Source organism: Quercus lobata, chromosome 6 (genome assembly GCF_001633185.2).
Source record: "Quercus lobata isolate SW786 chromosome 6, ValleyOak3.0 Primary Assembly, whole genome shotgun sequence".
In the NCBI taxonomy this organism is placed as follows: domain Eukaryota; kingdom Viridiplantae; phylum Streptophyta; class Magnoliopsida; order Fagales; family Fagaceae; genus Quercus; species Quercus lobata.
In genome coordinates, this window is record NC_044909.1 from 21,000,507 (window position 1) to 21,023,997 (window position 23,491).

At 35.3% G+C, this 23,491-nt stretch overlaps 2 protein-coding genes across 3 annotated transcripts; one reads left to right on the forward strand and one right to left on the reverse strand.

Moving 5' to 3' along the window:
* Window positions 1-431: 431 nt before the first annotated feature.
* On the reverse strand, window positions 432-14,164 carry LOC115994362. 2 transcript variants are annotated; one of them, XM_031118483.1, is made up of 5 exons: window positions 14,081-14,164; window positions 6,957-7,224; window positions 6,634-6,868; window positions 4,742-4,894; window positions 432-1,367 (listed from the first exon to the last, which is right to left on the reverse strand). In XM_031118483.1, the coding sequence occupies exons 2-5, from the start codon at window positions 7,158-7,160 to the stop codon at window positions 667-669; spliced, it is 1,293 nt and encodes a 430-aa protein (XP_030974343.1). In that variant the 5' UTR covers window positions 7,161-7,224; window positions 14,081-14,164; the 3' UTR covers window positions 432-666. The 2 variants fall into 2 exon arrangements, with proteins under 2 accessions (XP_030974343.1, XP_030974342.1); XM_031118482.1 differs by lacking the exon at window positions 14,081-14,164 and adding an exon at window positions 7,527-7,549.
* Window positions 8,236-21,725, forward strand: LOC115949964. The gene is made up of 6 exons (XM_031067223.1): window positions 8,236-8,521; window positions 8,636-8,728; window positions 10,867-10,995; window positions 11,095-11,190; window positions 21,215-21,493; window positions 21,715-21,725. The coding sequence occupies exons 1-6, from the start codon at window positions 8,506-8,508 to the stop codon at window positions 21,723-21,725; spliced, it is 624 nt and encodes a 207-aa protein (XP_030923083.1). The 5' UTR covers window positions 8,236-8,505.
* The last annotated feature ends 1,766 nt before the right edge of the window (window positions 21,726-23,491 follow it).

Consider the following 23,491-nt stretch of genomic DNA (forward strand, 5'->3'; position numbering starts at 1 on the left):
AGAATGAATTAGAAGACTATAGGGAAAGGGGCTAACCAATTAGGGACAACATAACCAATTTTCATTGTTTTCGGTATATATTTTTGCCAGTCTGACAAATTAGGACTAATGTAGCATATTTAAATTATTATTATTATTATTCTCAAAAAAAAAATATTATTATTATTAATTTTTTTTTTTTTTTTTGGGAAAGAAAACTAGTTCAGAATTGAATCAAAATATATTCCCTTAAAAAACTAGTTTTTAAATTTTTGATGCTTTTAAATGCAGATTCCCCGCATGCATATTTCTACCCAAAAAAAAAAAAGTTTTAATTTTTAAATTTGACATTTTTCACATACATTTGTCCACCAAAATTGATTCTAAACTAAGTCTAGACAAACTAGATACTCCGTATTAGATAAAGCAAATTCAATTTTGAACCAATTTTAGCCTTCACTCATCTTATATCAAAATTGATTCAATTCTGTAATTTGCCACTCTCCCATAAAGGAATGGAACTACAGAACCCTACAGAGTCCAAGAATGGGGCATGGCTTGGAGCACCCAATAAACATGTGCTAAATTTCAAATAAAGTTGAATAGGAGAACCAAAAAAAAAAAAAACCAGATACTCTTGCAGTTTGCAAAAATTGCAAAGATAACTAACTTTATACTACTCAAAGATCATTCAACTAATATAAAACCACTCTTTATATACTGCAAGCATGAGAATGGTAAGTTTAGAAGATTTTCCACTTCCAGGGATTTGGATAAGATAGTGTTCATAACCAAATCCCTGTTAGAATAATCACCACTTGTTTGAAGACCTCTGCACACAACCAGAGATGTATTACACACCCAAGGAACTGAAACAGTAAAACCCAAACCAGAACCTTCTTTCCCACAACTTCCACTTCCAACCAGCACATCCATGTACGCTCTGCCTATTCCAGAAACATACTTTCCCATTGGCAAAATTTGCTGAAGAAAAGATGGAGCAGACCCAACAAGATCCAAGATATCAGAATCTGAATGAAGGTTCACCACCACGGTGCCATGTCCAGGGTGAAGTTGATTACTAAGAGATTTTAGAAATTGGGAACTTGGGTCCCAAAGCTTGCGAGGGAAGATGTCTTCACCATCATACGCATCAATGAAGACCATATCATATAGATTTGTGTTGTCAAGGACAAATTTCTCAGCATCTGATTCATAGAGGTAGAGCCTCTCATGTATGCCTTTCCACAGTACTTCATCAATAGTACTAGGTTTGGAGAAGGCACGCTCACCTGATGGGGTCATAACTGAGAAAGCAGGAAAACCCATAGCTTTGATTGAGGCTGAGATGACAAGGGGATCAATTTCAACTATGTGAATAACAGCACCTGCAGGGAGCACAAAAACTGCGAGTCAAGTATACAGGGAACAGCTGCCAATCATTCAATACAAAAAGATAATGGATATCCAGTGTTAGTAAAAGTGTCAAGCACACTTAATCATACATGCCTCCTAGAACCTAAACGCATAGCATAAGTGCGAGCTTGATTGCAGTAAAGAGTAGATTTTCCAAACATAATGCATCTAATAGAAATATTCACAACATATACTAAAGAAAAGTTAATAAATTAAAAATAGTAACATATTTTTCCTATTTAACTCAAATGGATAGTGCAATTGCACAAAGCTTGTAAGTTCAAATTTTATGTAAGTCATTCCAATTTCTTAAAAATTTTATATAGTTATTTGAAATCAATAATCAATGGACAATATGATAATAATCTATTCACATTAAGTTTAAACATAACATTTTATATAATTCTCTTGTACTTTATAAAAATAATAACTAAGACTACTAATCAAAATGGAGTATATATTTCAATCAAAATATATTCAAAACGCAAACACCAAAAAGCACAAGAATTGTAAATTATCCATGTTTGTATCCTTTGATAGGTAAACAAAAAAGGTATATGTAGTAGATAGCGTTTATATAATAATTCAAAGGTCCATGTCTTTTCCTTCAAGATTGAGCCGTAAAATTTAATGGCTCATATTTTTTAGCTAAAAAATAAAAAAGCATGCATAGGCATGCTTTGTGCTTTTCCTTCAAGATTGGGCTGTAAAATTTCATGACTCATATATTTTTAGCAAAAAAATATAAAATTATGCATAGGCGCATACTTTGCGCTTTTTCAAAAAGCACTAGAAAAGAATGCTTGAGGCACGATTCATTTAACAAGCTTCACTTCATGCTTTTACAAAAAGCACTAGAAAAGCATGCTTGAGGCATGATTCATTTAACAAGCTTCACTTCAACCAAGTGTGCTCTTAATCACACTGTATATGACAAAGACAATTCTCACATACTTTTCAAAATAACACAATTACACAAGTATGCAAATGCAAATTTATTTCCAACACAGCATCAGAGGTTTTTCTTTGAGCACCATTTGGATGTCAAGAGGACATAAGGAAAGAGAATCTATAGGCAATATTATGAAGCAAGGTCATAACATATGTATAAAATTAAACAGCAAGTTCCATTTTCCTACCACTTTGAGGATACGTAGCAAACAGTTAAAATCCCTCTTCTAAAGTAATTAATCAATAACTCTGTCTATGTTCGTGCTTAGTGCCATATATTTTGTTCACCACCAGTCTTAAGTCCAGAAAAAAGGAAGGTTATGGTAAGTGAATGGTCAGTGTAAAATTTAGTCACTATATCATGAATATAAGGAAATTTGTTTAAAGATAGGGATAGCTTGTATTAATGAAAAGATGAGGGAGAGTCACCTTGATATGGTTTGATCACGTTTAGAGGAAAGTGATTAAATCACCAGTAAAAAAGAGTACATTGATTCAAGTAGAGGGAATGACAAAAAAAAAAAAAAAGAGTAGAGGACAAAAAAATGACATATCATTTAAGGAAGTAACGAAAAGTATAACTTCAGATAGAATAGAACGACGAAAAAAAATACATGTGGCCGACACTGACTAGTCTATTTAGGATACATAGCCGACCCAAAAATTTGGGAACTAAGCCTTGGTTGTTGTTGAAAAGTAATTACTTAAACATAAAGACTTCAAGTTTATTTAGTGACAGGCACCTGGAATCTGTAGTAATGATCAGAATGGAAACAAAAGAAGAGAAGAGAGATACATCATTGGACATAAGTGTAGCTTTCAGAAATTGTGAACCTTTTTGAAAGCTAAAAATTTGCATATAATAATGTCATATGTGCAGCATATTAACAGATCTCAGATTCATTTCAAGAGTACTGAATTTGAGAATAAACTAGTCCTTGTGAATTGCAAAATATGATTCAGACCACCTTTTAATGTAAACCATACAAATCCATCTTCTAGTTTTTCAAAGAACTAATATTAAAGCCCATTTGGTTGCTTCCTATGTATTAAAAATTAAGAAGGAAAGGGAACTAAAAATTTTACTTTTCTGGAACCTTTTAGCTCAACTGCAGGTTTCCTCATTCTAGATGAAGGAGTTCTTACTGCAGAATCTTAGTGCTTTAAACATCCTATATCCAAACATTTGGAATATAGCCTGTGACAATCCAGCTTCACACAGGCAGAGAGATAGAACTGGTTCAAGTTCTTTTTAGACTTTTTCAATGTTTTATGGATGTTTGAATTCACTGCTTGCAGTTCAAAGCAACGGAGCCAGGAAAAAAAAACATATTTTTGGCTAAAAGGTCAAGTTGTGAATCATTATCTAACATAAAATATATTTTTAGATTTCCTAATAACCTCCCAAGTGGGAAAAAAGAAACACGAATAATTCAAAGAAATAGAGCTTCAGAATAGACACTTTTGCTGCAGCTGAAGTTCTACATAGAGCTTTTTGGTTGATAAGTTATAGCAGCACTGCAAGTTGGTTAGTTTTGTTTGTGTAAGTGCAGTGGGGAAACGGTGAGTCATTTATTGCTTCACTGTGATTTTACTTATGTCTTGTGGTGTGACGTCTTCTCTTTGTTTAGAGTTCATTGGGTAATGCCACTGACAGTTTCATCCTCATTATTTGGGTGGAAGAATTGGTTTGGCAAGCACTCCTCGGTAGTTTGGAATTTAGTGCCATCTTGTTTGATGTGGTTAGTATGGAAGGAGCACAATTCTCGCATGTTTCAGAATGTCAAAAGATTCCTCAAACAGTTGAAATCATTATTGATTCACAACCCATTTGAGTAGTCTTGGGTTTGGGGCTTTACTTATTGTACCTCTATTTTAGAATTTCATGATTCTCTTAGCTATGCTGTGTAATTTTTTTTGACCCTTCGTGTTCATCACCGTGAACATAAAGTGTTTGTTCTTTTTTCAATTAAGCAATTATACTTACTGATCAGAAAGAAAAAAAAGTTACAGCAGCACTAAGCAACATCCAACAGCTCCTTTTATTTTTGTGCTTGCTTTATAGAGCATATGCCCTCAAAGCCATAGCAATGATGCTACTTTCAAACAGGCACACAATTTGACTCATTCATCTAGATCATGAATGTTTGGAATCCATATTATGCAAGGAGATATTGCTTTTGCTAATTCTTATTGAAGGGTGATGTGAAATCACAGTGGAATCAATACACTCAAAATAAAATATTTGACAATTTTCTTTTCTTTCTTTTTTATTTATTTATTTATTTTTTTAAACTTCAGAAAAAACAAAATGTTCATTAAATTTCAAACTACCTCTGACACCAATAAAAGAAAAGCACAGCACATAAACAATGGGTAAGTGATATTTTCTCACCTTTGATTTTACTAGCCAAAAATAATGGTAAGCTTCCCCCACCATGACCAATACATAAGATATTCATTGTTTTCTTCCCATGCACTGCATTAATGATATCATAACCACAAGATGCTATAGTTGACAACCCAACTGATACCATACTCTTCAGATCTGCAAAATGTAAAGAGACCAAAAGGTTGCTTCAATTTCTTTAAAAATTAAAAAGAATAAATTCTGACCAAAAAAGGTGTAGCAATGGTTCAATTCATTCAGGAATCTTTATTTGAAATGTAGGAGCAATCAACATCACACACAGACGCAAAAGGTACCATATCATCAAACTCTATTGAAGATAAAGACAAAACCATAACCAAAGATCAACTAGCACATCTATCATGACAAGAAATAGAGATCTATAGTCTTTGATCAACACACACAGAAAAAAAGATTTAAAAAAAAATATATATATATATATATATATATTCAAAGCACAAATAAGCGCAGCATCCAACAAATAAACTGCCTAGATTTCCAGTTTGCCAAAATTGCACCAGTTTCAGAAATGAGAATGACTTCCCTCTTGTCATACGCTAATTTCTATCAGTGAGAGTTCTCCATACTCACTCACTAACAAATCTTTATTGCTCAAGCATTTCATACAGAATAGCACTAACAGTAGTGCAGCTTGAATCGATAAATAAACACACCCACATGTATCTAAGTACCAAGACTTTCAAATCAAGGATCTGTAGAAATACAGAAACTTAACCTCAATCAACGATCATTCATTGTTCTGCGAATGAAGCAAGAGAAAAATAATAAAAATAGATCCTCAATCATAGCCAAATATGGGGTTTTCCGACATCTACTTTTTTAAGTTGTATAAACTATTACAGACCCACAATGTGGCTGCTAGGTTTCTTTTCTTTCCTTTCTTTCTTTTTTTCTGAGAATATAACAGTGATATTTATGAAAGGAAAAGCTTATTTAGGAGCCATTAATATTTGAGGTTCAAATTCAATAAGGTGCATAAATGCTACAAGTAATTAACAAGTGTTGATGAAAATACAATCTGCCTGCTAAAAAAAGAAAAAAGAAAAAAAAAAAAAAATTCCAAGCATAGTACCTGTCAGATACTCAAGTGTTAAGCATGCATATGAGATTGAACAGAACTGAAAATTTGTTTATTAAAAGCACATCTATCCACTTTCTCCATTTATTGATTAACTTGAAACAGATTTTATCTTTTTCTTCTTTTAAAGTCCAAAAAAAAAAAAAAAAGAATACTCCAAAGGTCTACAGATGATGACACAACCTCTAACACACTCGACAACTACATTTTTAATCTTTTGGTCTATCAATTGCTTTAGAATACTCTCCATTCTCCTACAATGATTTACCGAGCTAATTTAGTATTTTGACTAACCCCTAAAACCTATTGCAAAACCTTCCAAGTCTGCCCTAACAACTTCACCAATACCAAAAGCGGTCCAGAAAACCCAAGCCAGCCCATATTTTTCAAACCCAAAATGCCAATATGTGAACCATCCGATATACTACCACTAAACCACAATAAGACTTTAGGGTCCTTTGCCAAGAGTCTTGTAGCAAAACTAGCACCTCCTGACGTTTCCCACAAAAATGGCCAGGGCCCAAATCCCTCCACCCCCATTGTTGTAACTTAGGAAGCACGGAAACGGACACAAGTAAGGGTATGACACGGCAACAAAGGTAATTTCTGAAAAATTATAACATGACACAGGTACAGCACCCTAGTATCATAGCTATCTAATCTTAACCATTCATGTTAACACCTTTAAAAATATTGTGTGTAGCACAGAATTGTCCTGAAGTTAACAAGCAAGGCAAGAGTAGACGACAAAGAGCATAACAAGAAAAAGGGTATTTACATGGAACAGCAAGGCAATGTGGCTGCTGCATAAGGAAGATTGAAGCGGGTTCGGATTGGCGATAAGCAGACATTACTTTGACAGTGCTCTGGCGAGTATCATCATTAAAGCGAAGAGCGCGCCATTGGTAACCCAGTATCCGAAAACGCTCCTCATCTCCACATCCTGACCCTGGACACACCTCTGCATACCTTTCCTGTAACCATCTCTCCATTCTAGGCCACTGCACTTCACTCTGCAACCAAAATAAATTGAAAATTCAAGTTTAATTGTTGATTAAGAGAGAGAGAGAGAGAGAATGAGAGAGAATGTGCAAGGCTAACAGGTTTAGAGGAAGGGAAAGCGAGGACGGAGACGACGCCGTTTCCTTTGTCGGAAGAAGAACGGAGAACGGTGTGACCGTGGGACTCCGATCCCCACCACTCCGAGGAGAATGACCAGTCCCCTTCGTCCTCTATACGCTGCCGTATTGCTGTCGAGAATCTTCGCCGGAAGTTCCATGCCCACCTTGACCTTCGCCACATCATCACCCCAAATTCCCTTAAAATTTGGACTAAGCTAAATGGCCAACGGTCCCTAAACCCTAAACCCCTGATTAAAAAAAAAAAAAAAAAAAACCACTCAGGGTTTAGTTGACTTAAGCTATGATTTATGATTTTACTTTGTTTTGTTTACTGTAATTAAATGCTTTAAATGCTGTTAATCCTATTTGAATTTAAAAAAAAAAAAATTCAAAAAAAAAAAAAAAAATTCTCTTCTCTTGTTTGTAACCTTTATTATTGAAGATGTTCAAACATTACTGTATATATATATATATATATATTTGTTTGTTTGTAAATCATGTAGAAGTAATCAAATAAAAAAAAATTGAATATGTTACATTGATTCGGTACCTTGTTCTTCTGTCAATTTCGTACCAAATGCAACATAGAATACAAATTTAAAAGGGTTCATGCTATTTTCCCCCCTCCCCTCTGAGTATCAAAAAAAAAAAAAAAGGGTTCATGCTACAATAATTATGAGTTATAATTATATAAGGAGATTTTTTGTTTGTTTGTTTGAAGATAATAAAAGGGTATTCTACACACTAGTAATAGTTGAAACAATAATTGCTGATAATCATAAAACAAATTTTCTTTATTGAAGACACATTTATCACTTATGAAATCAAAGAAGCACAACTTTACAAACAATCCGACAAATTTTAAAACACACCCAAATCAAATAGTCAACCATGTAGCCACATGTGAATCTGAAAATTAGTTTCTCAAAAAAAAAAAAATTCTAAAAATTTATTCAGTCAGCCAGCATTTAATGATTGTCCCTATTATTTTTTTAACTTTCATAGTAAACTAAAATGTAGTCAGAAAGCACATAATAATAAAATAAAATAAAAAAACGAGTCCTATATGGTACTAGTTGATGATCTTAGAGAGATTTGAAATTGTACATCTTGATTGAAAAAGTTAGTGTGAATTCAGCCAGAAATAAAAAGAGAGCACAGAACTAGAGAAGCGTTGACGTTTCGATTTTCCATTTGGGAGGCTATAAAAGCCAAAAGTTTAAAATTTTAAAAGAGACCACGTGGGAAAGGAAGGCGACATTTTGCAGAGGAGTGATTCGATTCGATTCGTTGCGCTTGCGCATTCTATATTACTATTTCATTTCCTTTCCTTTCCGCAATCATCAATCAAAACAAAAAGCAAAGTTATTAGTTCCAAATTCACACCCTTTCTCTATCGAATATCCGCACCACTCAACAACTCTAGCTTTCCGTGTTTTTGGCTTTCTTTCCCTCCATGCCATGCTTTTTTTCTTGGTAGCTTAATAATAAGCTCACGACTCACGACTCTCAGCACCAACCAACAAAAAATGGAAGAAACATCAAGTTTGGTTTTTTTCATCTTGGTCTTCTTCTTTTTCTTTGGTTTTTGTTTTGTTTGTTGTACAAGTTTTCTTGAATACTGAAATGGGTTTTGTTGTTTTATTTGGAATCTTCAAGTGTATCCAAAGGTGAAAGTCAGGGAACAAGACGATCAAGAGGATTTCAAGGGACCTTCTTTGCTTCCATTGAATGATGATTCTTCTTTTCCAGGTACTTCTTTCTCCTCTCTTTCCTACTTCTTCTTCTTTTTAACTTCCTTTAGATTATTAACTTAATTTAATCTTATTTTTAGTTTTTTTATTTATTGAGTAATAATCGCCTTGTGAAACTGCCCTGAGATTTTTGGTTGTTTTAAAATTTAGATCATCTATATGGGAATTGGTTATTTGGGTGAAATTTTTATCTTTTTTCTGCCAAGGTAAGATGAAGGCAGTGTCAGCTTCAGTAGGACCTTTTGACTTTTTTTTTTTAAAAAAAAAAAAATTTAAATCCAAGTACCTTTTGACTTAGTCAAAAGAATCCGATGGATCGAGCAATGTAAAGTTCCATCTGAATATTATCTTGTGTTACTGTGCCACCAACTCTATATTGCATTGGGTACGAAATTGACTGCAAAATAAATAAATAAGAAACATCGGAGAAACACGAGTACTGACCATTTTGTTTGAAAACATCCCGGTTTTAATTGGGCCCTGGTTTGGCAGGTAATTGGGAAGATTTCTTTTCTTTTTTTAGATAATTGGATTGGTGGAGGGTGGATTCAAACTCTGTATCTCTCTGTTGGAAACATTGGGAGGTGCCAACTAGGCGGGAAGATTAAAAATTAAAGCTTGTGAGAATGCAATGCAAAAGTACTAGAGAATGAATTACAGAAGTCATAGGTGAGTGTATTAAAAAACTTGAAGTGCAGTAAGGACACAGCACAGGTGTTTTTCTGCCAAGAAAAAACTTAGTACAACCAAGGCCAACCTATGGAGGAGGCTGGCCAAGGAGGCCCTGAAGGTTAAAGTCAACAAAACAGGTAGAGCCAATAGTGTTAGGGTAATATTAGTGGAGTAATGGGATATTTATAGGATGGAGAGGACTTGAATTTGGTGGGAATTATCCCCCAAGATCAGGCTTTTTGGCCTGTCTGTTGATTGTTCTCTTGGCCTTTCAGACCTTCGTTTGACTAAAAGGACGGGTACAGGACAACCATGAACCACCTCAAAACTGTAGGCGCATGGAACGAGTTCAATCATATTAAATGTGATTGACAATTGGTAGGGCACGATAAAATGCTGATGCGAGACCCTCATTTTGAGGGGGATCATAGTATCATACTGACTGGCCAAAGGGAAGATTCCTACAGGAGTATGGTAATGCAGTTACATCCTCCTGAGATGGGTTGATCATTGTGGCCCTAGGACCCAGTGACCGAAGAAGGGTCAATTGCCAAATGTGCATTATGAGGATCTTTTTGGCCCAACCGCTTCTAAAGGAATTATGGTATATAAAGAAAGGTTTAGTTACCATATTAGTCCTAACCTTTGCACCATATTTCAAAATGGTTCCTAACCTATCAAATGTGTCATTTTAGTTCCTAACCTTTTGTTCTTGTATCAAAATAGTCATTGTTGAAAAGTAGTGGATGAAAAAGTTTGATCTGACAAGCAGAGGCACACTTCCATCCACTACTTAACAACAATGACTGTTTTGACACTAAGAACGAAATGACTTTTGAAAGGTTAGAGACCATTATGAAACATGGTGCAAAGGTTAAGAACCAAAATGACAGTTAAATCAAATAAAATTTACAGAGGTAGTTAACATTAGGGAAATTTACAGTCACTAGTTTGTGTAGTTTCTTGCATCAAACTTTGATCAGAGTGACTTACAGGTCCCATAAATATATTTTCCCTTAGCAGCATCTCACAACCAGACTAGCTCAGAATGTTTTATCACTTGCAATCCAAGAAATATTTTCTAAAATGCTAAAGGCAAGTGCAAAGTCCTCCTGTGGTTTACCTCCTGAGACAAAGCTTTGATACATCTTTCCTGATGATATTTTATCCTCTTTGGAAGTTGAAACAAAACTAGCCTTGGTTCAAATGTCACTGATTTCTGTCTGAATGAGGTAAATTGATACATGAAACCAACAATTTTAAATTGAAACATTATCACAAGAGTATTGTTTAAATTTAAGACCTCTAACTGCTGTGATGAAGTTTGTTAAACTTCTATCTTTTCTTTTCTTTTTGGTAAAGCTATATCTATGTTTACTTTCAGTAGATTGAATGGTAGTTGGGTTTTAAAATATAATCCTTAACTTCTTTTTCTTATTCTTCTTCCTCTCATCCCCATTTCAGCAAAGGAAAATGAAGAAATTTCTCCAGCATATGTTGCAAAAATTCCAAAGTCTTATGTACCAAACGTACTTGTGTCAACAACTTCTGTATCTGAAAGTTTGATTATGCCCACAATTTCTGCATCTGAAGGTTTGGTTTTGCCCCACAGATTTCTGGAAAAAAAATCCTGCATGTATTTTTGTATAGAGATATCTTACAGTTATGACATCCTCCTCCGTTGATCAACAGGAGCAGGGGAAATTGACAAAAAGATTGATGAGGATGATAAAATAACTATTAGAGCCAGCTCAATCCTGCGTCCACGTGCTGTCTTATCTAGTCCAGGTAATTTCACATAACTACTTCATTATAATCTTACTTTTTCCTTCTTCTTTTTTTTTGTTTCTGTCTCATTCAGTTCTTGCAATTAGGTTCTATTAGTTATTAATGACCTTATATAGACAATATGGGAATAATTTCTCCCAAATGAAATTCTAGAGAATTTTTAAGAAATAAAATATAATACAGAGGGAAGTTATTATTATTATTATTGTTATTGTTATCATCATCATCATCATCATAATATCTGGCAGTTTGTGTAATTACAATTTTTCTATCCTTATGATACTTTCTGAATTGACTATCTTAGGGGGAGTTTTTTAAAAAATCTAAACAACTAGGTGTTTGCACTTTGTAGCACAAGATTGTTATTGTCTTCATCACAACTTCTAAAATAGTAAGATCATCCAAAAACGAATCAGGGACATATTCTTCTGTGTGTGCAGCACATAACAACCATCCATGTTTCATGTAGCTATTGCATAACTTATAAAGTCAACCAAAAACTACAATAGATATAGCATAGCGACATCTCACAATGGTTAAGGTTTGCTTTTAACTGCAATGATAGAGACCTTTGAAGAATACTTCACTGGAGCAAGTCAATCCGTATGCAGTGATGAACTATGATTGTGGGAAGAATCTTTGGCTAGATACAGAAGCCTAGAGAGAGAGAGAGAGATGCTAAGATAATTCACTTTTTGTAGATGGAAGCTAAGAGTCCAATCATTTTTCTTTTGGTGGGGATAAAATTTTAGGACAAAGCTTGGCTTTTCCTGGAAAATTATAATACAATCCATGTCTAATATTTAGACCAGTCACATGACTTTTTAAAAAATTCATGTGACTGAATTACAAATGGATGGTCTCTTCAATTGCCATGTTGTAGGTTGGAGCAAGATAACTCTAAACGTGTTTGGAACCGAACTTTTTCCAAAGTTTTATCATTATGCTTTAGGAAGGGAAAGAATTAACTTAAAGAAATTGAGTCTGAAATGTACTTGTAGAGACTGCGGCGTAACTTATTTCCTAATGCAAGTTTCATCAACATCCACACACACACATTGAGACAAATTTAACCTCACCTATGATCTATTTGCAGCCTTTTTAACTCTTGGCATTTGGTAAATTTCTATTCAGATAATGACGAGATGATTGGGAATAAAAATAGGGTCAAAGCAAAACGACCTTCAGGTTTGAAGAACCACAACTTGGTTCAAAGCAGACATGCACAGTGTAAGATTATCTCGAGCAACATCACTGAATGTACTGTTCACACAAGGAAATCCAAGGATGCCGATGATAGTAAGGGCGACCTTAGAGGAAAGAAAGGGTCCACAGTAGCAGTTCCTAGTCAAAAAAGATACCTCAGGACTAACAAACCAAGCTCTGTGAAAACCTAGTGTTAGATTATATGCCGGTTGGTGCTTGAACTTCAGTAGATTGTACTGAAATGCAGGGGTTTTTTCTCCTTTTTCTTAAAAAATCTCATACTTTATTGTAATTATCCTTCACATAATACAATTCACACAATGGCAAAGTTTTACACGATGTATAAATCACTTCATTTTCATTTCCCTTTTCCCCTCTTTCATTCCAGTGTTTCTGACATATTTAACTTTGCTTTGTTTTAGGTGCCAAGAAGTGAGCAGTTTATATTGTACTAACTAAACTAAATTTTTTTATCTCAAAAAAAAAAAAAAAAAAAAAAAAACAATACTGGAGTTTTTGCACTGCACACTCCAAACTAAAAAAAAAATTCTACAGTCAGCACTAATTTTCAGTTAATGTATTATATATACAAAACCATTTAGATTAACATATAATTATTGAACCATTCATCCTAAATTATAGGAAAATTTGCAATGTAACCTTTAAGTATGAAAATTTTACAATCAATGTTTTAATTAGAAATTAATCTACTTACTAACTTGTTAATTTAGATACTAATTTTGGAGTAAGTTCCAGTTAGTTTATTTATAAAGTCTCTTATTGTCGAATAAGAAATCTGGGGTTCTATTTCCGCTTACAGACGCTATAGGTTGAAGCTCTACCTCTTCAAAAAAAAAAAAAAAAAAATACTAATTTTGGATGGTGGAGTGAACATTAATTTTGAATTAAGGTGTTAATTGTAGGAGGTACATTGCAAACAGCCCCATAATTGTTGGTGGATCCAAATAACCGTCAATTTTAAATGGTTCCAAGAATCTGAATTTGTTTTGGAATTTGGTCAATTGTTTTTTTTTTTTTTTTTTGAGAAATAGTTTCAATCTATGCCATCCGTTCCTGATAATTTTTCTTTATTATTAGATTAAGACACTAATTGGTTTTTCAGTATAGACGGTTAACTGCTAATTTAATTAGCAATATCCCAGTAAAAAAATGGTTGTTACGTTAATAAATAGGCAAAAAAAATTCTGATTTAATTTTTTTTTTTAAATTATTTTGGTTGGGTAACTCTTAATTTTAAATAGAATAAAATAACACATGAATGAGCCATATCTACCCAAAAAAAGAAATTCCATATGATCGCTTTTCATAGGTAAAGAGTGTGGATGTTCAACTGGCTTCCTTTAACCACATAAGAGTTAGCTCAAAAAAAAAACAGCACCATCAATTTCTGTCAATTAGACAAACGGAAGAACTTAATATTGCAAATTTAAAAAAAGAAAAAACAATTTGGGAGAAAATTTTAAAATTCTTTAGGTACTCCATTTAAAAGTTGTAAGTTATAGGGATCAAATTGGGGTGTGTGTATTTTTCAAAGACTTAAAGATGTTTGCCTCTATCATATTTGAATATCTATAAAAATATATTGATACAAACTTGTATGCTCACCACTAAATTAAATCTTAGCCAATTATAAAGGGTAAATACAAAATCTTTTTTCACCGACCTCTTCTCTTCTGCCGACCTTTTGGCAATCTTGTTTCCCTCCTCTGCTATTGTTGCAATCCTTAAAGCATCCCAGAAAATTAAAAACTAAGATCTGCTTGAACATTACTAGACATGCTTCCATTTCTGCTAGGAGGCATACACCTGAGCACACTTTGTATATATACTCTTGAAGAAACAGCATGATAATTTGGTCCCATCTGTATTTCGATGTATTAAGATTAGTAATCAAGTGATCAACCCAAATTTCAAAGTTCTACTGGGTTGTGGGACAATGTTACATTTTTACTTACTTGATTTATCCTCTGACTGGCAACACCAATCTACAAAAGCAACAACTCCAGATTCCCATCCATTTCCTTCTTAAATCTTAATCCTTATCCCATCAACTTGTACCCATAAGTTCTTTGTATTTAAGTCATGGATCCGAACAATATGGTACATATATTGTGAGCAAAAATGATCTCACCCATAATGTCCATCAAATGGAACTTTTATCTGTTGAAATGAAACAGCATTCGATTCTGAAATTTTGATCTCCAACTCCATATGTATCAAGTCTAAAACACAACAGACTCTACTGAACTCAGGGTGTGAACTATCTCCTGAAAGAAATATATGTGCACTGCGGTTTACCTCAATCCAACTACATCCTGGTTGCTTCTTGACTCCATTCTCTTTCATTTGAGCCCAAATTTTTTCAGCTTCTCCTCTCTTTCCACCACTCAAAAACAATTCAGCCAAGATCAAATACACACCAGAGTTACAAGGGTCTACTTCCAAAACCCTCCCGCCAGCAATCTTGCCCACCTCAATGTTCTTGTAAATTCTACAGGCTCCTAGCAAAGCTCCCCAAACACTTGCAGGAACTTCAACTCCATCTGCTCTCATTTGATCTAAAAAGTTCATTGCCTCATCTATGAGTCCAAATCTCCCCAACAAATCAACAATACATGTATAATGTTCAATTTTTGGCTGAAGACAACACTTGGATTTCATGAAATCAAAGTAGTACCTACCTTGGTCTACCAACCCAGCATGGCTACAAGCAGATAGAACACCAACAAAGGTTATATGATTAGGCATTGTATCAGTTAATCTCATTCTTTCAAACATCTCGAGGGCTTTTTCACCATTTCCATGGTGTGCATAGCCACATATTATAGAATTCCACGAAATGATGTCATGGCTTGACATGGAAGAGAACTCCAACAGAGCAGAATGCATGCTTCCGCATCTTGCATACATGGTAATCATTGCGTTGGAAACTGAAATGAAACTATTAAAACCAGATTTTATAACGCCTGCATGAGTTTGTTTTCCAAACTGTAAGGTTGGCAAGTCTGAACATAGTGTCAAAACACTAGTGAATGTAGCTTTATCTGCAGATGGACCTGATTCTTTCATTCTAATAAACAGCTTTAAACCTTCCTCACCTTGATCATTTTCTCCTAATCCAAATACTGTGGCATTCCACACAGTTGCATCTCGGGCTGGCATCAATTCAAAAATCTGAATTGCTCCCCCAACCTCACCTAATCCAAAATATCCAACAATCAAATTTGTCCATGTCACAACATCACTGTATGGGAATTTCTCCATAATAGCATGAACTTGTTTGATGAGCCCATTTCTTACTAGTTCCAACAGGATTGAGTTCCACATTTTTTGACATTTCTGTGGCATCTCCATGAAAAGATTTATAGCATGAGTAACTCTTTTGCTCCTCACCAACCCACTTATCAATTCATTCCAAGACTCAAAATTGTGCTTGGGCATTTTCTGAAACAAATCCTCTGCAATTTCAATCTGTCCATTTTCTATATATCCAACCATCATTGCATTCCAAGCCCGAACATCCCTTACAGGCATGTTCACAAAGAGCTCACGAGCTTCAAGAACCCGTCCTGCACTAGCCAGCCCCGAAATCATTATAGTCCAAGACACAATATCCCGAACAATCATTCGTCTGAAATACTCTTCAGCCAAATCCAAATCTCCACAATTTACAAGCCCCCCAATGACCGAGTTCCATGAAATCACATCTTTCAACAGCATCCCATCAAATGCTTCTACTGCTTTGTAAATCATACCATTGCGAATATACCCAGAAACCATTGAATTCCAAGTAACAACATCTCTGAATGGCATCCCATCAAAAACCTCTCTGGCACCATCCACATCCCCACACTGCATCATCCCATCAATCACTGTGTTATATGAAAAAATATCCCTTTCAGGCATTTGATCGAAGAAATTGACCGCTTCAACAAATCTCCCATTTATAAAGTACCCACGAATCATCGCGTTCCACGTGACCGTATTTCTCAGAGGCATTTTATCAAACAGTTTCTGAGCTTCTTCGACGAGGCCGTTTCTCATGTAGCTTGAAATCTTGGAGTTGAGAGGCTTTAGATTGGGCACTGTTGTTGTGGTATGGCGTTGTGAAAAGGATTTGGGGTTTCCGTTTGTGAGAGAGAGTGTTTTGGTGAGCTTTAGAGAGAGATTTTGTGTGAGTTTGAGGGCTTGAAAGATGAACAACATACTCCAATAGTTTTAACGACCAAATGGGAGGGAAACATTAAAAACAGTTTGAAACAATGGATTTAAAGTGGAATGCGGTCGGGCCCATGAGTCAACAATGGATTTAAAGTAATTTAAAATGATAATTATAATAAGAACACAGTTAAATTTACAAATAAAATTGTAAATGTAAACTGTAATGATTTTCGTAAAATAGTAATTAGATTAAAAACTTATATGAAAACTTGAAGCACTTGTATTTTCCATGGATTACATTTTCTTTTTATATTTTTCATGCTTGCATAATTTTTTAAAAAGATAAAAAAAAAAAAAAAAAAATCAATAACTATGTTATCAATCTGTCGAAGGAGAAATTAATGCCTCTGAATAAAATGTCGGGAAGCCAAGCCGAAACTCAACTATGGGTTCTTAAAATGGTACCCAAAGGCTTTCGGTGTGATGACAAACCTATCTAAGCAAGAGGCAAATGCTGCACTTGACAAAACAACAACAAAAGCCCAATGAAAATACTTTATTAATACGTTAGTGGTCTTGTTCTGATAGTACAAGGAAAATAAATTCTCCAGCGGTAAGGGTGAAATTACACTTAAATCCAAAAAGATAAATTCTCCAACGGTAAGGGTGAAATTACACAATCCAGTAGTCAATGATTAAATAAATTTAGAAAAGTGTTAACTCCTGAGAGTTTTCCGATATGCTTGGGGCTACGCTTTGGCGAAGACAGTTTGGTTTAACCAAAAGACCGGAAATGCTGTGGTTGAATACAATGTGTCCGTCTTGCATTTCTGAGGGGGTTCCAAGTTCTTCAGTAATCAATATTGTTTTGAGAGTTGTTGTTTTTGTATTCCAAGTCAGTCATGCATGCATGTCTGTAGACTGTAGTATTGTTTCTACTAAGTACTGTCATTTCCCTAGTAACAATAGAATAAGACCTGATAGCGAAGCGGAAAATAATCCATCTCCAGCTCGTCCAAATGGATCGTCCAGAGCCTACAGTGCAAGTTCATCCAAGAGTTAACCCAGAAGAAGGAGAAACGTTCATGGACAAAAGCACCACTCTATAATTTAAGTCTCCCATGGACGACATGATCGTCCATGGGGATCGTCCATGAACAATCATCGGATATCCTTGGACGACCAAACCGTCCTATACCAGACGGATGAAAGTGCAACACTTAGAACTTTCGACTAAACTCGCAACTATCTCAACAAATCCTCCGAATAAGTTAACTTCCGTTAGCGGTTACAGTTTTATAGCCGTTGAGGAAGTTAACTCCGGACTTGTTGGCTTCCACAAATCCTGGGGAGGTTATTGGACAAATAACCGTCCCAGGCTCCCTATATAAAGGACCAGTCTGAACCCGACAGCGGTAAGAATTTCTCTGAGACAATTTTCCCAAATACTTGGAACATCCTTCTCTGCGAGACTAACTTCTCCATTGGAGGGGGTTTGACCGGTCTTCTCTGGTCTCCTCTTTGATTGTGTTTTGTTCCTTGTAGGCCTTCAACCGTTTCGATAGCCCACCGAAGCCAGGCCATCCACCTTACTGATTCGGAGCGATATCAAGACCTATTCTCAATTAAGAAATATTGTGTCTCTATTCTAAAACGAGTGACTGATTAGGTCCTCAGAAAATTGAGAGTATATTACTCATCAAGACTACCTTATGTAACTACAATGTCGAATATCACATGTTAGAGAGACGAGTATTCATGATCCATCAACTTCTATAATACATTTTCTCAAGACTCCCAGTCAAATTAATATACCGAAAATTCCGTTTATGCTCCTAGTTCCGCTTTCTAACAGTTTTAACAAATTTACAATTATAGTTGAAGTAGTTAGCTCGCCAGTTTCAATGGTGATTTGATAGAGCAGTACATCAAACGCAACAAAAACAATCACGCATTCACACACAAGAGACGATGAATTGTTTACGAAGTGAAAATCTAACAAGGTAAACCGTAAAACACTCCAAGAAAAACCTAGTCCAACTAGTTAAACCCACTATAAAAAAGTTGTGATACACGTTGACTTATAAGACCTCTAATACGAGTACACAAACACGGTATCTGAGATCCCTTCTCCTGCTGTAACTGCAGAGCTAGCCTTCATCTTCACAGTAATCTAACGTTAAAAAGTTGATTGTTGAACGCAACCGATCTCACAATTACTTCAAGGTCACTTGAAGATTTTCCATGGATTACATTTTCTTTTTATATTTTTCATGCTTGCAAAATTTCTAAAAGAGATTAAAAAAAAAAATCAATAACTATGTTATCAATCTGTCGAGGGAGTAATTAATGCCTCTGAATAAAATGTCGGGAAGCCAAGCCGAAACTCAACTATGGACTCTTAAAATGGTACCCAAAGGCTTTCGGTGTGATAACAAACCTATCCAAGCAAGAGACAAATGCTGCACTTGACAAAACAACAACAAAAGCCCAATGAAAATACTTTGCAATACTTAATTAATACGTTAGTGGTCTTGTTCTGATAGTACAAGGGAAATAAATTCTCCAGCGGTAAGAGTGAAATTACACTCAAGTCTAGAAAGATAAATTTTCCAACAGTAAAGGTGAAATTACACAATACAGTAGTCAATGATTAAATAAATTTAGAAAAGTGTTAACTCCTGGGGGTCCTTATATGTCTCGGTTAGGGGAATTTATTGTACTTTCGGCCATCATTACATCAATGTGAGAGAAGAGTTCGATTGTTACAAATACATTATATCCTTTAACAGTAAAATAAAAAGTAAAAATTAAAGGTTCCATGGAAAGGAGAAAATGATTAATTGGCATGGTGTGAAGGGAGAGAGGGATCCCAACTCAGTGCAACAAGTATTAAATTAAGATTTTGGTGAGTGTGTGTTCATAAGGCATGAATGAGGTAATGTGGGTTGTTTTGAGTGAGTGGTATAGGATTAATACTGAGGTTAAGGCTTTAGTGAGTAGTGGGCTGTTTATGACTAATTGGGAGACATTTATGACCTGTGGTTGTGTAAAAGGGGAAAAGAATATCTGAGGTTAAGTAGGTGTGATCTAAGAGGAATGAGTGGTGAGCTAAAGGAGAGTTAAACCACAAGTAAAATGGCAAACAAATCAAGAGTTTCAGAGGGAGTAGCTGTCTTTGTGGGCTGAGGTGCTTATGTTTTTATAATGAAATTTTAGAGAAGTATTAATTAACAAGAATCCAAAAAACGTAGGACTGATCAGAGGTAGTGAATCAAGGTTAATCTTCCTAGGATTTGGCCAGAAGTAGGAGATTTACTTTAGGGGCTACCTTGCTTCTTTGAGTAATATATGACACATGATGGGATTTTGGAGTGCTTTGCATTAAATGCCAGGATTTCTGGGGCTGAGCTTAACCAATGGGATTAAGGCATGTATCAAGAACGAATCCTAATACTGCAACTGAGATTTGGATCCCCAAGAAGTAGAATTCAACACCCCAAGCCAGGTGTCAAACTCTAAGTCCACTCTAGGGGGTTCCGCTAGAGATCTCTTTATGCCCTCCAAACCACATGTTTCCAATTTTTCCCCTTTAGGATTCCTGGGCTTGGCACATGAATCATGTCTTGAACTTTTTTGACATTTATAGTATCAATTTGTTGAGGTTTGGATAACTTGGTTTTAGCTCCCTTTTTGCTGGAGGTACAGTCTTGAGGATGATGAAGTTCCATCATCCTTTAGACTTCAGCTAGTATCACTTTCCCCCTCGGGCACTGTTCACGTTAGGTAGAGGGTGACAGAAAGCTGATGGGACAGTCCCTAGTTCATCCTCAAAGACTTGGTTCTCTTGTAGGGGCCTCCAACTGTACTTTGGTTAGGGATGAACAGGGGCTGGTTTGTCCACTTTCAATCCTTTGTCTCTTGCTTGGATCTTTTACATTGGGCTTGCTCACATAGTCTGGGTTGTGTACATCCTACAAAATGGACATCAACAACGCATGTTTGCCATGGTTTTTCATTCCTCATGGATTTTTATTAGCAAATATTTTTTGGTTTTTCATAGATACTTGCAATGGGCCTTTGGGCAATTAATTGTAATATTTGAAACAATAGGACAAGTTTCAAAATGCCTTTGTAAATAACATTTACTATGATGAATTCCATATTGTAAATAATGTTCATGGTTTCTAATAATCCCATCATAATTCAAATGATGAGCTTGTGGGTTTGAATATTTACCATGAGTGCTGAAGGTATATGTTATGGATGTTGTGATGCAAATGATGACCATGTATTTCATAAGTTTATAATATGAGAACATAATCTTCAAGATAACTCCTAATAAGCTTTTATAAGACAATTGCCATGGTTTTTGCCATATTCATATTATACCATGATATTTTTTCTTTGCCAAGTGTTAATAATCTTGAGCTTTTTTGATAAAATAGTGCCAATGAAAATTGGGTTTTGGATATTGCCAGTGGGGATTGGGCTTTTAATATTGCCAGTGGGGACTGTGCTTTTTTGATATTGTCAATGAAGATTGGGCTTTTGATATTGCCAGTGAAAATTGGGCTTTTTGACCAGCTTTTTGACGAGTAATTTGCCACAGGTTTGGTAAATTTCTATTCAGATAATGACGTGATGATTGGGAATAAAAATAGGGTCAAAGCAAAACGACCTTCAGGTTTGAAGAACCACAACTTGGTTCAAAGCAGACATGCACAGTGCAAGATTATCTCGAGCAACATCACTAAATCTACTGTTCACACAAGGAAATCCAAGGATGCCGATGATAGTAAGGGCGACCTTAGAGGAAAGAAAGGGTCCACAGTAGCAGTTCCAAGTCAAAAAAGATACCTCAGGACTAACAAACCAAGCTCTGTGAAAACTTATAGTGTTAGATTATATGCCGGTTGGTGCTTGAGCTTCAGTAGATTGTACTGAAATGCAGGGGTTTTTTCTCCTTTTTCTGAAAAAAATCTCATGCTTTATTGTAATATCCTTCACATAATACAATTCACACAATGGCAAAGTTTCACACCATGTATAAATCACTTCATTTTCATTTCCCTTTTCCCCCTCTCTTTCATTCCAGTGTTTCTGACATATTTAACTGTCATTGCTTTGTTTTAGGTGCCAACTGACATATTTGCAATGTAACCTTAAAGTACGAAAATTTTACAACCAACATTTTAATTAGAAATTAATCTACTTACGAACTTGTTAATTTAGATACTAATTTGGGAGTGGGTTTTAGTTAGCTTAACTAGTAAAGTTTCTTATTGTCGAATAAAAAATCTGAGGTTCTATCCTTGCCTACACCAAAAACTAATTGATATTTTAATCTGATGATAAAAGGTAATCATCCAACATTTTAATTAGAAATTAATCTACTTACGAACTTGTTAATTTAGATACTAATTTGGGAGTGGGTTTCAGTTAGCTTAACTAGTAAAGTTTCTTATTATCGAATAAAAAATCTAAGGTTCTATCCTTGCTTACACCAAAAACCAATTGATATTTTAATTTGATGATAAAAGGTAATTATCAAGAACAAACGTTATAGGTTGAAACTTTACCTCTTCTAAAAAAAAAAAAAAAAAACTAATTTTGGATGGTGGAGTGAACATTAATTTTGAATTAAGGTGTTAATTGTAGGACGTACATTGTAACCCATAATTGTTGGTAACCGTAAATTTTAAATGGTTCCAAGAATAAATACTAATTTTGGATGGTAAAGTGAACATTAATTTTGAATTAAGGCATTAATTGTTGGATGTACATTGCAAACAGCCCCATAGTTGTTAGTGGATACAAATAACCGTAAATTTTAAATGGTTCCAAGAATCTGAATTTGTTTAGGAATTTGGTCAACTACTTTTTTTTTTTTTTTTTTTGGAGAGATTATTTCAATCTATAACATCCGTTCTTGATGATTTATTTTTATTATTAGACCAATACACCAATTGGTTTTTTAGCATAAAGGGTTAACTGCTAATTTGGTTAGTAATATTCTAGTAAAAAAAAATCATTACGTTAATAAGGCTGTGTTTGTTTCATGTAAGTGATTTTTTGGAAAATACTTATTTTCCCGAAATGCTATTTTCCGGAAAGGAAAATATTTTTAAGTGTTTGGTTGCATTACAGAAAATGTTGTGAAAAATATTTTCTGGTGTTTGATTGTATGGTTGAAAATGCTATTTTCCTACAAACTCCGCCAAACTCACGGCAGCAAACTCCGGCAATTAAAAGCCACAACCACCAAAACACCACCACCACAACAACACCAAAAATCAAAATCATACAGAACACCAAAACACAAATAAAACCCAGAAAAAAAAAAATCATATTCCGGTCAAATTGAGAGAAGAAGGAAGAGAGGGAGGACGATCGGTTTTGGGGTGCGACCATCGCGATCGGGGACGACGAATCGGTGCTGCGACTGCGGCGATCGGGGACGACGAATCTGGGTTCGTGATCGGGGACGACGAAGGGTGCGATTCGAATGGCGATCGGGAACACCAAAACACCACCACCCACGCCACCACAACAACAACAACAAAATCAGAGATCAAAGAGAGAAAGTAAAAAATCAAAATCACAAAAATTTCAAACGAGAACGAGAACGAATCGGTGCGAGTGGGTTCGCGGTGCGACGATCTCTCTACTCTCTCTGTCTCTCTCTTCGCGCGTGGTCCGGAAATGGTGAGACGATCTCGATGATCGGTGACTGGGTTCGACGAGGGTGAGTTTGAACGATCGGAGCAGTGCGATCGTCTTGCTCCGATGCGATCTTCTTGCTTCGACGTCGGCGATCTTCTTGCTCTTTCTCTCTCTCTCTCTTCTATTTTCCAAGGGCGGAAATCATTTGAAGTGAAAATGAAAACGGAAATGATTTTCCGTTGTTTTG